Consider the following 14,307-nt stretch of genomic DNA (forward strand, 5'->3'; position numbering starts at 1 on the left):
CACAGTGATTATATTATAAAATACAGTGAGTGCTGCAGAAAAATTCTGTATCCCCATAATACTAAATACAATAAACAATTAAGATTAATCTAGAACTCCCTATAGCGGACTCTGCTCCTTTCATCTCCTTGGTTCAGCAGCTTTTCTTTCTTTCTTTCTTTCTTTCTTTCTTTCTTTCTTTCTTTCTTTCTTTCTTTCTTTCTTTCTTTCTTTCTTTCTAATTATTGCAGCAAGACTTTTGCAGAAAAGTGAATCCTGCCCCACGCTCTCATTGCACTTTTAGAATATAGGCATACCCGAGCAGTAGATTAAGGATTACCAGCTCAAATGCTGATTTGCGGGTGCATAACATTATGGACTGCAGTGCTCAGAGCAATTCTTAAAGTCAAAGATACATAAAAGCCAATTATAAATCAGGACTCAAATAAAAGGAAGCAGGCAAAGCCAAAAACTTCATTAAGATGGCTCTGCATAAAATGCTTCCAAGCTAAAAATACAGCAGGCTATTCTGTGTTCTGGGCAGAAGTAGCGCCTGGAAACAAATACACACTGACATACACAAAATATCCTGATGCAATAGATGGCATCAGATTCAAACAGCAAAAGTTGTAAAACTCTAAGGCAGGGGGCTTTAAAAGGATGGGGGGTTATAATATGTAATGGGGAATATAGAAGAGTGTAGGATGAAGACCCTACAATAACTATGACTGCATCCAAGCTGCCAGATGATGCAAAACTAAGGACAACTAGCAAAGTCAAATGTACTAGCAAATTAGGGACTATCTAGTGAGAGCAAACTGTGAATCGGTGACAAACGGAGACTATGTGGGAATGGTGCTATTGGTTTCTTTTGTGAGGACAAGGGAAGGCATGATAGCCTTTCCCTTCTGTCTCTACACGCCTGTGCAGGGGAGGTAGAATCCCACATCTTGTGCGTTCTGTAGTGCAGGAGTCATTGGTGGTTGGCACAGCTCAGACTGTCACAAAGATTTATTTGAAGGATGGTCTTGTGCCTAAAGGCCTGCACCGGTCAAAGCACTGGACTGTGACTCAAAGTATGAGGTCAACTCTTGGATCTGCCAGAGACTCTGGTGTATTATTTAATCTCTCTGTCTCTCAGTTCCCTATCTGTAAAAATGGGGGTAATGCTTTCCTAGTTCACAGGGCTGTTGTGAGACTAGATTTAGTAATGATTGTGGGGTGTTTCAGTTCTGCACTGATGAGAGCAATATATGTAAATAGATAGACCAAGTAGAAGCTGACCTAACGGTTCCAGGCCACAGTGGGACTTGCAGAGCTCAGAGGTGGGGGAGGCACATGAGACCTGAATGCCCGGAATAAAGGTGAATTGGAAGCCCCAAGAAGAAAGGCTTGGGCCTGAAGAGCCAGAAAGAACTGTAGCCTGTAAGAACTTAATAAATTAGATTAATAAATTTGGGACATGTTACTTCACATACTTTGGGCTGGCAAATGAATTACTGGGAGAATCAAGAGAACTGACTGCAGGGTGCCTGTCACAGAATACTTGAAATGAAACTGATTCAAAACAGGCTTGCATGAACCCTGCCCACTTTCACTCAGCTCTAGGTCAAATCCTGTAACAGTTATGCTGTTGGTTTTAGTGGAGTTATTGTGGATTTACACCAGTGTAACTGAGTGCAGATTTTCTTTGTCGTCTCAAAAATGGAATCGTTGTAAGATAGTGGATGCAAAGTGCTTTCCCATTTCCACACAGTGAAAAGTGTTGATAAGATTGGCTTCATGCCTGTGATGCTCATTGACATCAGTGGGAGAAGAAATGAGTGCTAAGCCTTGACTCTGCAAAGGTTTCAGTCCTGGAATTTGGATTTAGGGACAATCTTGGGACTATTTGTTCTCAGGTTAGTGGAAATCAGGAATGCCACAGAGATGTGGAGTTTGGCTTCTGGCTGTAAGAGAGCTGTGAATATTTACTACATAAGTACCTCCTTCCAGTCAGTTCCTGTGGGGTGTCTGTGAAGTGCTGTCTTCCACCTCTCTCCTAGCTAGGTGAAAGAAGAATGCTGCTATTGCAGTTTTAAGGAAGGGGAGGTTTAAAAATTGTGGTGGTGTTTCCTTGTGCTCCCTTATGGGTCTGTCTGTATCCGCCTGTTGTTTCTTGTCTTAAATTGTTAGCTCTTTGGAGCTGCCCTTTTGTCCTGTTTTCGTACAGGCACAGTGGGGTCCTGGCCCATGGCCGGGGTTCCTAGGTGCTACTGAAATGCAAATAATAATAATTAGAGCTGTTTGAAAAGCATAAAAGCATATATTTTGTGAAGAAACAAACTTTTTGTGATTTTTTTTCCCTCTAAAATGTTCATTTCATTTTGATGTGGGAGAAATTTAAATCGGGAACAAAAAATAAAAATTATTTCCAGTGCAAAAAAGGTGGGGGAAGTCAAAAGTGGTAGGATTTTAGCCAAAATGAGTTTTAAATTTTAGTAGAAAATCAAAAGTTTTTTTTATCAAAATGAAAAATTTCCACCCGAAAAAAAACATTGATGGAAAAATCTTGCCTAGCTCAAAGTGGTTTTCCCCCAGAATCTGGGGACGCAGCTGGATCCAGACACACATGTTGCAGGAGAGTAAAAGCATTTTTGTAAAACAAATCTGGGAAGAATTTTCTCATTGATGGTCCTTCATTATCAGTTGTTTTCATCTGCCACCAGTTGCAGGGCACAGGATCCTGATCCTGTCCATTATGCAGATGTATTTCTCTGGAATGTCACATTAGCCTCATGCAAGGTTGAAAGACATTGACACTGTTGGTCACGTCCATTTCTTTCACTAGCCTTATTACTTGGGGGGGCGGTCTTTGTCATGTTTGTTGCCACTTATTTCAGTTAATATGAGGTAGGGTCTTTGACTTTCAGCTCAGTTATTTAGTATAACATAGGCTTTTATCCAATAAAATGTACCTGCACATATAGAGTTCCATGATTAATTGATCCTTTTATGCCTAAAATATAAATGGAGGGCATAATTCTCCTCCCATTTACATCAATTTTGACTGTTAAAGCTCCATTTACTGCAGTGCAATTGTTCCTGAATTCTTCTTTGTAAGTGAGAAGAGTTGGATCCAGCAGGTGTAGGATGAGGGTGATCAGCTTGCAAACTGCATGGCTCAAGCTAAGCTAGTCTTTCACAGATGCATCAGCAGCAATAGGTTTTCAATAACCTGAGTGATGGCCCTAAGTGATGAAGTTCTGATCCATGTTTGGGTTTGGACTTAGAGCCCCTAAACTTTTGGGTTCAAACTGGGGTTCCAGTTATAGAGAGAAACTTAGAATACGGAAGAGATTTGCTTTTTCACCTGTTTAGCTGAGGCTGAAAATTTTTTCTGTTCAGCTTAAGGGGAGAAATTTATCTGTTTTATTTAATCATTTCCTGTATTTCTACCATATTGAAACTGTTTAATCCATCAAGTAAAAATTGCTACTCTTTGCATGGCCGTCTTTAGCACTGAGAAATTCGATATGGAACTTGATAACCTCTTAGTTATTAACATTATGATTTCTTCCACTATTTTACTGGTTGCTTATAAATACATTTTTGTTACAACATAATAGTGCATTCATGGTCACGATTGTATACAGGTAGGAATTGTTCACTGTTCTCAAACATTTGCGAGAAACACAAACAAAACCATATGTTTCAAATATTTCACCAAATACCTTTTCCATTTATGTGCATGTGTTGCAGGCAGTTTGAGCCTGGTGCTGCTCCAAAATCCTATCACTTATCTTTTTATGTTTTATGGCAGTTTTTTTTTTTAATATAAATGTGCTTTGACTTAAATTGGGGGTGGTGGGCTTCTCTGTCAGTACTAAACCCTAATCATTATCATCAAATCACAGGAGCTACAATGTTTCCAGCTTTTAAATTGACCATGCTGTAATCTGTAATCCTATTTATTTCAAATGCTAATATGCATTAATTCTACTGACTTGATGTCCAATCTTGCCAGTCCTCTACAGGCGGAGCTCCCATTAGCTTTGGTGGGAGTTTCATTTGCAGAAGCACTTCACTGATATCGTGGCATATGAAAGCTGTTAGATGACAAAAGGGGTTCCTTTAGAATGTTCTCTATTCAAAAATCCTTCTGCATCATTTCAAAATCTGCTTCATGCTGTCCAGGCATTCTTCATAATTGTTAACACTAGAGATGGGCCCAAACCATAAACCCCTCCCCTGGATTCTGGAAGCATTGGAAATCTGAATCTAGCTGCAGATGTGAATATTGCAAATGGCCGTCTTTAAGTCCTGCCTCCCCTTTCCTAAGGGTTTTTCAAATCCAGATCCAAAATGCACAGTTTGAGCCTTTCTCTAGTTTAAAACCTCTTTTCTCTTCCTCTTTATTTATTGCAAGCTTAAAACTGATATTTTTTGGCAGTTTCCGCTGATTTATTTGAGGGTTACTCGTGAGCCTTTAGCTTTGTTTTTTTGTTTTTGTGTTAATAAAAAGAAGAGTATCATTTTGGAAAAGCAAAAAAGCACACGAAGAATTACGTAGGCGTCACAAACTCCTGCAAGGGGGGCAAATGAACAGCCTTGCAGGTTAAAGAGCTGAGGAGGCTTAAGTGTGTGTGTGTGTGTGGTTTTTTTGTTTTTTGTTTTTTTTTAAATAAAGTCAGGTATAACTTTCAAAGCCCAAACTGGGTCCAAATTAACTTGAAAGCTTACCAAATGTGAGGGGAGGGGGAAGGGTGCGTGCCATTTTCTTTCAGTGAGCTCCACATAGACACAAACAGTAATGTCAAAATCACAAGAGTTGGCAGCACTGCACAGGGATCTGTGTGAACAGTGCTCACTGCAGGATTGGGGCCTTAAGTCCTTTCGGTATTATTATTTATATAATGCCATAAGTATGCCTGGCACCTTACAGAATAGAGTGAGAAATTCCCTGCCCTAAAGAGCTACAATAAAGGGCGAGATCTTACAAATGCTTGTCCCTGGTGCAGTGCTTAATATCACGAGTAGTCCTATTCACTTAATTGGGAGTACACATGAAAGTAAGTACTATGTGGTTAGAGTGCTTGGTAGACATGGGAGACCAGCGTTCAGCTCCCGGCCCCACCATGCTTGGGCAAATCACTTAGTCTCTTTCTGTACCTCAGTTCCTCATTTGTAAAATGGGGGAAATAAGTATTTCCCTACCTCACAGGGCTGTTCTGAGAATAAATACATTCAAAAGATGCTCAGATACTGTGGTATTGAGGGGCCATAAAAGTACCTAAGATAGGAAGCAAGTGTTTCCAGAATTGTAAAATATGCAGCACTATATTAAGAATGGCAGGGGAAGGAGGCTGAAGACATTTAAGATGATGTGGTAACTTCAAAGACTAATGCACTTGTTGTTAGGGTTACAAAACTAATTACTTTTAGTAACTCCACATATTTCAGTTGTCTAGAACCAGCACCATAAATGTGGGCAATACATAGCTTCTGACAAGCTGATGGCTGGAATTCCCACTATGTGATTAATTAGGTATGGGGGGTAAGAGGAAGGGAGTGATGGGGGAAAGTAGTCAGGTGATCAGGAGACAGAGCTAAATGTGGAGCATTAAAGAAATGTCATGATCATTCTGAAGGAGACCTTGATAGAGAGCTGATGTCGGAGCATTACATTGTGTTAGCTCACAGATTGGCCCTGAAATTGAGTTAAAAGCCTGTGTTCACCTTTTCAGTCTGACCAGAAGGAAGATGGTGGGCTATCAACAAGGGAGGAGAGGTGTTAAGGGTATGCAAGAGAGAATGGTGCCAGTGCAGTGGAAGACCAAGTGGGGATAAACCAGTCATGCCTAAGTGTAGTGATGGAAATCTGCTTGTCTATTGTACCTGAGATTCCCCTACTAAATAGAATGGAAAAGCAGTTTTGTATTTTCTATTGCAGAATTTCCCTGTTTTGATGTTGTGACTCGGATCTGAAGCACGCTTGATCAAGGTGTTTGGCTAAGCCACTAAGATACCACACCTTACCAGTGCAAAAACTGTGAATACAGTATAACATTATTGTGAAGAGTGCAATGCAAGTTTTATGAACTATTTTAACATTCATTTATCTTTCTCGCTCCTTGTGTCTGTGAGGGGAGGTGTTTTTTTGCTATCAAAGGTTCAAGAACTGTTACCACTGAACAAGGCTGTACAATAGGCAGTACAAACAGCCACTTCACACAGTCCACCTCCCTGATCTGCCACTAACTCCCTCCCTTAACTGTAATCCGGAGGAATTGTCCTATTTCTTGATATCAGGCTCATTGTTGGATATGCTAAGAACCTTTCAAAATGGCCAGAGCCAGCTGTGAAATAGCATTGCTGGTGGCTTTATGATATATGCAGGGGATTGCTCCAACCTCGCCAATTAGATCAATGTAGTCACGTCTCAAGAAAGAAGAGAGACCATTCCTTTTCTCAAATGTTCCCAACATTTTTGAGGATGAAGCAGACTGTAGTTCTTCAAGGTTGGGGTACAATATGTCATATGATTTAAAGGTATACCATTAGCTTGATATCTAGTCAGTTAAATATAGATGCATGTATTGCTGTGTTCTTTAGTCTGTACCTCATGGGAGTGGGGAAGATAAATATATTAATGATTATAAGGTGCTCAGTTGCTATTCTGATGGGGGCTATAAAAGTACCTAAACTAGACAGTCTCAATCCAATCCCCAGGCTTCCTCATTGCAGGTTACTGGTACTAGATAAGTTCATGGAGGACAGGTCCATCCCTGGCTATTAGCCAGGATGGACAGGAATGGTGTCCCTAGCCTCTGTTTGCCAAAAGCTGGAAATGGGCAATAGGGGATGGATCACTTGATGATTGATTTTTGTTCATTTCCTCTGGGGCATTATGTGAATCAAGGACAGTGGAATTGTACTTGGTCTTTTGTTATGATGGCAGGACTCACCATCAACTAAGCAGCACTCGCTAGGCTAGGGTTCCAAAACCCAGCGTATTGAGAGTGATGCTAGGGACAGGTATTAATAGCTGGTGGTATGGGCCCTGGTGAGGGCCCTGCATGCCAATTACATCGTCTCCTCTCTCCACGGTGGAATATCAGCGCTAGTTTTGATTCCACTAGGAGTCTAGTTACAGGCTGCTGAGCTGAATTCACTTTGGGCCAATAGTGTACCAGCCCTGAGGCTCCCCTACTACAAGCTGAAATCACGGAGCGTTGTGTTAAGTAGTGGGGGGTCCTGAAGATATATTGTGGAGCAGTTCATGGGATGGCTGGCGGAGCAGAGCAGTTTGCGGGATGGCTGGAATGGCTCACGGGATGGCTGGCGGAGCAGAGCAATTCGTGGGGCGGCTGGTGGAGCAGAGCGGAGTGGAGCCCCACGGAGAGGTTGGGCAGTCAGCTTCGGACCACATAAGGTGCCCCTTAACCCCCCCATTTCCACCCATGTTAGGAGGTAAAACTCTGCAAATAAACTTTCGAACTCTGGGGCTGCACTGACCAGGAACAGAGACTTTTGGGTTGTTGGACTTTTGGGACTTTGCGTGACTTTTGGGTTGCTGTGAACCAAAGGGAGAGGACATGGCCCAATTTGCTTGGGGTGGCTTTTGGCTCATGGGTTGTGTTATGAATCCTGTTGGTGGTGTTTCCCCAACATAATGCCACATTGTTTCTCTCTGTTATTAAAAGGCTTTTGCTACACTCAGACTCTGCTTGCGAGAGGGGAAGTATTGCCTCTTAGAGGCGCCCAGCGGGGATGGTGTATATTTGTCCCAGGTCACTGGGTGGGGGCTCGAGCCAGTTTTGCATTGTGTTATTGGAATGGAACCCCTAGATACTGAACCCGGCCCTTGTTGCTGCCAACGCTGATGGGCAGAAGGGTTACGTAAGTATTGGCTCCCTCCCACTTTCCATGGTTATGTGAGCATCCAACATCCCAGAAACCAATCCAGACTAATAGGAGGCAATCTAAGAATAACTGCTAACTGAAAAATAAAATGAAATAAAAAATATTGGTTGCTGCAGATCTGATGGGGGGGGGAAAAAGGAGGCTCAGCTCCGGGAAGAGACAGGCAGCTTCTGAGTGAAAACTGTAACATACTCTCCCCAGGGAGAGCAACTTCACAGTTTAGTTCACTCTTTCCTGATATAAAGCATATTTGATGTTACTAACTTTCTCCTTCCTGGGCTAAAGTTTTTTAAATTAAGGATTGTTGAAATCTGTACAGCTTGGAATGATGCTTCAGACAGTCCTGACACCCTCCTTCATTACTGCTCTCCTTTCACATAATCTGCCATTGCTGTGTAGTGCTGCTAACCAGCACCACTGCTTACAGACATATGCAGACTGCTTTAATTTAAACACCTGAAAGGGGGGGGAAAAGGAGTGTAGTTAATGGTCAACATGGATACCAGAAGTGGTCATTTTCAGGGCTTGTGAGTGGATGCCCTTCACTTGTGACTTGGAGCCCAATCCTGCTTCCACTAGTGTTAATGGGAGTTTTGTTTTTGAGTGATATGGATTCAGGATTGGACTGAAATGTCTATGAAACTTAATGTTTTTGCAATGCAAGATTTGCATGGACCTTTACTTTGGAGTTGATTGATGTGAGTTTCCACTCCCTGAGGTTCACTTTGAGTTCTTGGTTCAAATGCATTCAAACTCAAAGCCAAACTCTCAGAACTGTGACATTTCACCTGGCTTCATGTCAAAACCTTGGGTTTTACATGACTTTCTCTTGGAACCAAAAATGGACCTAAGTTCCTGAACCTGGTCTGAGTTTTAAATGTGCAGCAAAATCCAAAGTCATGTGAGTTTTTTGCACCGATTTCTGTTTCATTATGAAAGTCTTGGACAGCTCTGCTATTGTTTTAAATATCAATCTTGAACAAAAAAGAGCTCTTTTCAGACAAATCACATTTTTTAGGCATCTGAGGATAGCAGGCAACACCATTTGGCCGCTACCAATGTATTTCTTCTGCCATGATTTTGCGTTCAAAATTCCCATTGACTTCAATGGGAGTTCCATGCACAGAGTATTGGTGGGACAATAAATTGTGCATGTGTAGGCTCCAGTTTTACTAGCGTTAGAGGATGTTATTTGCCTTTTGAGAGTTTTCTTTAAAAAAATGCAACAATTTACCTTTTCCAAAGCTGAACAAGGCATTTCAAGGGTCAGTAAATCTGGGATGGGCATGTGTAGCATCAGTATCTGCTTTTCCACATTAACTGTTTGCTACCAAACAAGTGAATGTATTATTGTGTTTTGGCTTCAGTCAGAAATATGAACTGGAATTTTAAAGGGCATGCCCATCTCTAATTGGTACATCCCCTACCATTCAGGTAGTCAGGAATTGAGCAGTTTGATTTTGAAAAATAAAAGCAGAATTTTGTGCATGTCTGGAAGCATCCTACTGAGATCACTTCATATACTCTACTGCAAGCCAGTGTATTAATGATGACAATGTTTCCTGGTAGTTGAGTGCCCCAAAATTAACTCACTAAAAAGAGGCTGCTTTTGAAAATACTATAATTATACACCAAAAATGTGTTAAAACATTATTAAGGTTCCAAAGTCAAGCACTCAAAAAATTAGGAAATTCCAAAATTGAGGGTTGCACAAACAACATTAATTCAGACCCCTGCTGTGTATGCTATCTTTAATTACATGATTGCTATCGTAATGTGGCACAAGATCGCCGAATTAAGGTTGTGCTAGCCATCTAGATTCTGGCATTTCCTTACTTTTGAGTACTTGATTTTGCAACCTTAATGTACTTTCGTCATGGTGTTTTTAAACTTGTGTATTTTCTTACTTCTTCCTAAAAAAAACAAACTGAAAAAAACCAGAAAGTCCATATATTGATACCTACATGGCTCATCAACAGGACTAGAACCTTTCAATTTGGTTCATTCTCCCTCAAGGTTTACTGCATTTGCGCTTTCCCCATCCATGTCCCACCCCTGGGTCCTCATCCCAGTCCCATTCTCTTACCCTAAGCAGCCCCAGTCCCTCATTCCTTGCCCAAATCCTAGTTTCACCCCTCTGGACTCCTTATTCCAGTACCAGTCTCCTGCTCCAGCTAATCTTCTCCACAAACCCTTCAGCTCCCAGTATCAGTTTCTTCACCCAGTCAGTTTCCCCCTGCATCCTGGCTCTGCATCAGATCTATCTCTCCTTCCCACCCCCTCACACACACATGCACACATCCCTCTAGTTCTCAGTCCCAGTCTTCTTACCGTTGACTGTATTCTCCCTCCACAGCTCCTCCTCCTATCTTAGCTTCCCCATCTTTCTTCACATTTCCCTTCCTGACTTCCAGTCCCTGTCAATTTGCCAAGTCGCTTCCAGTCTCTTCCCCATTTCCTGCCAGCTTCCAGTCCCAGTATCCTCCCCCGGGGGCTCCTTATGCCAGTCCCGCTCCCCGCTGGTCCAGCTCTTGTCCTACTCACAGGAGTGTCATTGAGAGCACTGGAGAGGCCCTCCTGCAGCATGGAGGAGAAAATTGCCTCACTTGAATGCATAGAGGACAAGAGCTGGACCAGCTGTGGGGAGGCTGGGAGCCAATAGGTAGGTGGGAAGTCATGTGTGACCTGTGATTTAAAAAAAAAAAAAAAGCCTATAAGATGACAGCAAGAGGCCCAGAACAGACAGAAAGGCCACCCATGTGGTAAACTTCAGGCCCTTGCTCCAAACCAGAAGGTGCTAGAGCTACTGAAAGAAAAGTTTCCCAGAAGTTTTTAACATGGGCAAAACAATTTATTTTCCCTTAGTCTTGTTCTCAGCAATGGCTGACTCATTCTGTCTGAAATTCTCCAGGAAGCTACAGCATGAGGCAGACACCCAGCAGGGGAAATTTCTGCCTAAACAGTTAAAGTTTGGCAAGGTTTCATAAGCCACTGAAAACAAGGTATTATGATGGGAAGTGGCAACCTTACTAATAGGTGGTGATACTATGCTCTAACAGGCACCTATAATAGGCATCACAGACGTCAGTGAGAAACTGGTCAATATAGCTCTAAATTGGTAGTTACCTAACTCCTCTGTTGAAGGAGCTAAGCAAGCACATCCCTCAGTCAGTATCTGGGGCCCTTTTGAATGTGGATAATTGAAATTGCTTTTCTTTAGGTGATGAGGAGAATGTTTTTCTTAATTCTTTGTTTTACAGACCAGCATCTTTACCAGCTGACTTGGTTACCACAACATTGCAGCCACCATCCATGTAAAGCAGGAAATCCTGAAACCAGTTAAAAATAGATAGATATGTGAATGACAAGAGGTGAGGGGGGAGATATGCTCCTTTGCCACAAAGTGGCATAAAAAGATTTGCACAGTCCATGTTCCCTTAAGGAATACAGGAGGACCTTATTTAAGTAGAATTTATTTTTCTCTGGCAAATTTCTGTCTCTTATGATTTGTGCCCTTTCTGGCGTGTGTTACATATTGACACAGATTATGTTTCTCTCCTGAATGGAACAATGCACAGTTAGAAGGAACGCTTTTGTACTCGCAACAGCCACAAACAGCTTGTGGCAAGTAAAGGACTAGATCTCTTTGAGTAGGGTTAACTAAAGGCAGAGCACTCCCTTCAGCTTTGCCATTCTCTCTCTCTCTCTCTCTCTCATTCCTTCCTCTCTTTCTTTCTCTCTTATACTTTCCCTGGACCCCTTGGCTTTGTTATTCTGCATGTCTGATTAGCAAGAGCCTGATTGGCTGGCTGCCTGCTCAGAGAGAGATTCCATTCAGCTCACCCCCCACCCACCCACCCCTTAGTCAGGAAATGTGAGCAGAGCTGATGGAAGCTGATAGGCAGGGCTGAAGTGTTAGCACCAGTACTGGATGTGACAGCAGGCAGAGGAGCACTGAGCAGCTTATTCAGTGTCCGATTCAGATTGCGGCAAGGATCCAAGCATGGAATGCTGCCGTTGGGCAACTGCTGGCACCTTGCTTCTGGCGTCTCTGCTCCTGGTAAATTTCATTTCTTTTATATAAAATACTTAACCATTGCAGTCGAGAGATCCATTTTTCTAAATCTTTAAGACCCAGGTAAAAAGAAATGATTCTGCAGGTATCAACCCCTCTAACCCAACTAGGGGTTCTAGGGGTATGTCTACACTGCAATTAAACACCCGGGGCTGGACCGTGTCAGCTGACTTGGACTCATAGGGTTTGGGCTGCGGGGCTATAAAACTGTAGATGTCCAGGCTCCGGGACATTATGAGGGGTCTTGTAGTATAGGTTGCTCCAGGTAGAACCAAAAGGTTAAAGTTGGCATAGATTCTATAAACATGGGGAGAGATGGACTGTGAATGATGGATTGAGTGCTTGGAATTTGGACAACAGCCTTTTTTCCCTGTTGAAATCAAACTGTAAAATGTTGTAGTGTTCCTGGAATTTTATGTACTCGGGGGTTGGGTTTTTCTTCTCTTTTTAAAAACTATTTTTTCCTCTGCAAATGCAGAGAAACCAGGTACAGCATGTACTGGGACTTCTACAGCCAGCTCGGATTATCTCTGATAATTACTGTAAGTTATTAGAGAGACAAGTTAACTCTTAAGTTTTGGAAGCAAAATATTGTTCTGTGATCTCAGGTGTACATTAGAGAAGCAAAATTGGTGGTTATTGTTTGGTGGATGTTTGTTTATTTTATTGTGTCTCCCAAGGAGACTGATAAGATGCTCTGCAGCTGAACACCATTGCTGCGTTGTTTGATTGAAAGTAAATGTTCCATTGTGACTCATACTTAATTTTATGGGTATGAGCTGCACATTTTACTCTCCAGAAAGTCTGCAGTGAAAACATTAATAGTAATGCACACATTTTTAACAGGAGTGTGTCCTGGGCATGCACATTAGCTAAACCTCATCTGAAGATTAGATTAAATTTGTAAATAGTGATCGAAAGCAAAAACTCTTGTTTTTTTACAAAACATTAATTTACAACTTTGACTCTAATGCAAAGTGCATATTTTATATACTAATAACTGAAGAATCATTATTTTATTCCAAATTCATTATCTATTTCCATTAAGATCAAACTGAGTTTATGTCTTCATATACATGTGAATGAAACAAAATGTGCTAATTATTGTATGCTAATGTTTATGTTGATAGCCATGAGAGTATTAAAATCAATATATCCCTATTCAGAATGCATGTTATGGATCTTTGTCAGGTCTCGATAACAGCGAGTCGCAGATCATTAAATATGAGTTTCCAACATAATTGTAAATGTGAATATCTTCCACACACAAAAAAATGGTTAAAAAGGCTCTTTCAAATATAAAATGAAATGTAAGCCACACAAATTACTGTAGAGAGGCATGAGAGGATTGAACATGCTCTCCCTAACAAATGAAAAGTTTATTATCCTAGCAACTGTTATGCATTATGAGCCAGATCCTGCAGTCCTAACTCAGGGAAAATCAGGAGGAGTTTTTCCTAAGTTAGGACTGAGTAAGGGCTGGAGGATTTGACGCCAGGTTAATACCCTAGCCTCACCACTTGTACTTACTTCACTCCACTGCTTGTGAATTGTACACTCAGTCCCTAATTCATGAAAATAAATAGTGCATTCTGCTGCCAACCATTATGCATTATATTTAATACTATACCAGTTTGTGTGATTTTTTTTGCCCCTCCCCCATCAGAGATTTTTAAAATAAAACTCTTTTTGTGCCTTAAGAATAGTGACATGAAACAAGCAAAACTTTCTTTTTCAGAGTCCAGGCATTTTTTTTTCTCAGTCCTCACTTAGGCAAATCCCTTATATGGTTTCAGTGAAAGTTTTGACTGAGTAACGACTACAGGATTTTGACTTGGATGTTAATATGGTGAAGTGTTGGGATATATTTATATATGTGTCACTGCCAGAGTATACCAGACAGTATATTCATAAAGGGACTGATGCAAAGCCCATTGAAATTAATGGAAAGACTCCCCTTGACTTCAGCTGTAAGTAAAGTCAGAGTTTGGACCTGTACTTAAAAAGTAAGTTCAGTCTTGCAAAAAGTTAGCACTCTGAGAGGTCCTTACTACAGCAAGTAGCCCCGTTTACTATAATGAGACTGCTCCTGGGAGTAAGCAGTTTACGCCCAGTAGACAGCCTTCATAGGATCTGTCTCTTAAGTCACTTAGCCCACGTGTTGCTGTGTGAGATGTGTGTGCAGTAAACCCTCCTGAAAGAAAAGCATGCTCAAGGCTAGCGAGTGGCTTGGTCTGCCTGGGTGCACCAGCAGGGAAGGTTGGCACAGTCCAGATACAACCCCACCCCTTGCATTGCTGGTGCTAAAAGACTGGAGGACTCTAGAGCCAGCACAGCATTGATGTGCT

The 14,307-nt window shown here is 41.6% G+C and overlaps 1 protein-coding gene across 7 annotated transcripts in view; it reads left to right on the plus strand.

Moving 5' to 3' along the window:
- Positions 1-14,307, plus strand: part of ADAMTSL1 (ADAMTS like 1) — a 674,175-nt gene that overhangs the window by 393,279 nt on the left and 266,589 nt on the right. For 2 of the 7 annotated variants that reach the window (XM_043546997.1, XM_007061685.4), the window contains exon 1: positions 11,783-11,944. The exons of 4 other annotated variants lie outside the window; for them this stretch is intronic. In XM_043546997.1, coding sequence (XP_043402932.1) covers positions 11,888-11,944 — 57 coding nt within the window. In that variant the 5' untranslated portion in view covers positions 11,783-11,887. Of the gene's footprint in view, positions 1-11,754; positions 11,945-14,307 lie in introns of those variants that run through there. One more of the 7 variants, XM_027824155.3, reaches the window with a different exon arrangement.

Source organism: Chelonia mydas, chromosome 5 (genome assembly GCF_015237465.2).
Source record: "Chelonia mydas isolate rCheMyd1 chromosome 5, rCheMyd1.pri.v2, whole genome shotgun sequence".
In the NCBI taxonomy this organism is placed as follows: Eukaryota; Metazoa; Chordata; order Testudines; family Cheloniidae; genus Chelonia; species Chelonia mydas.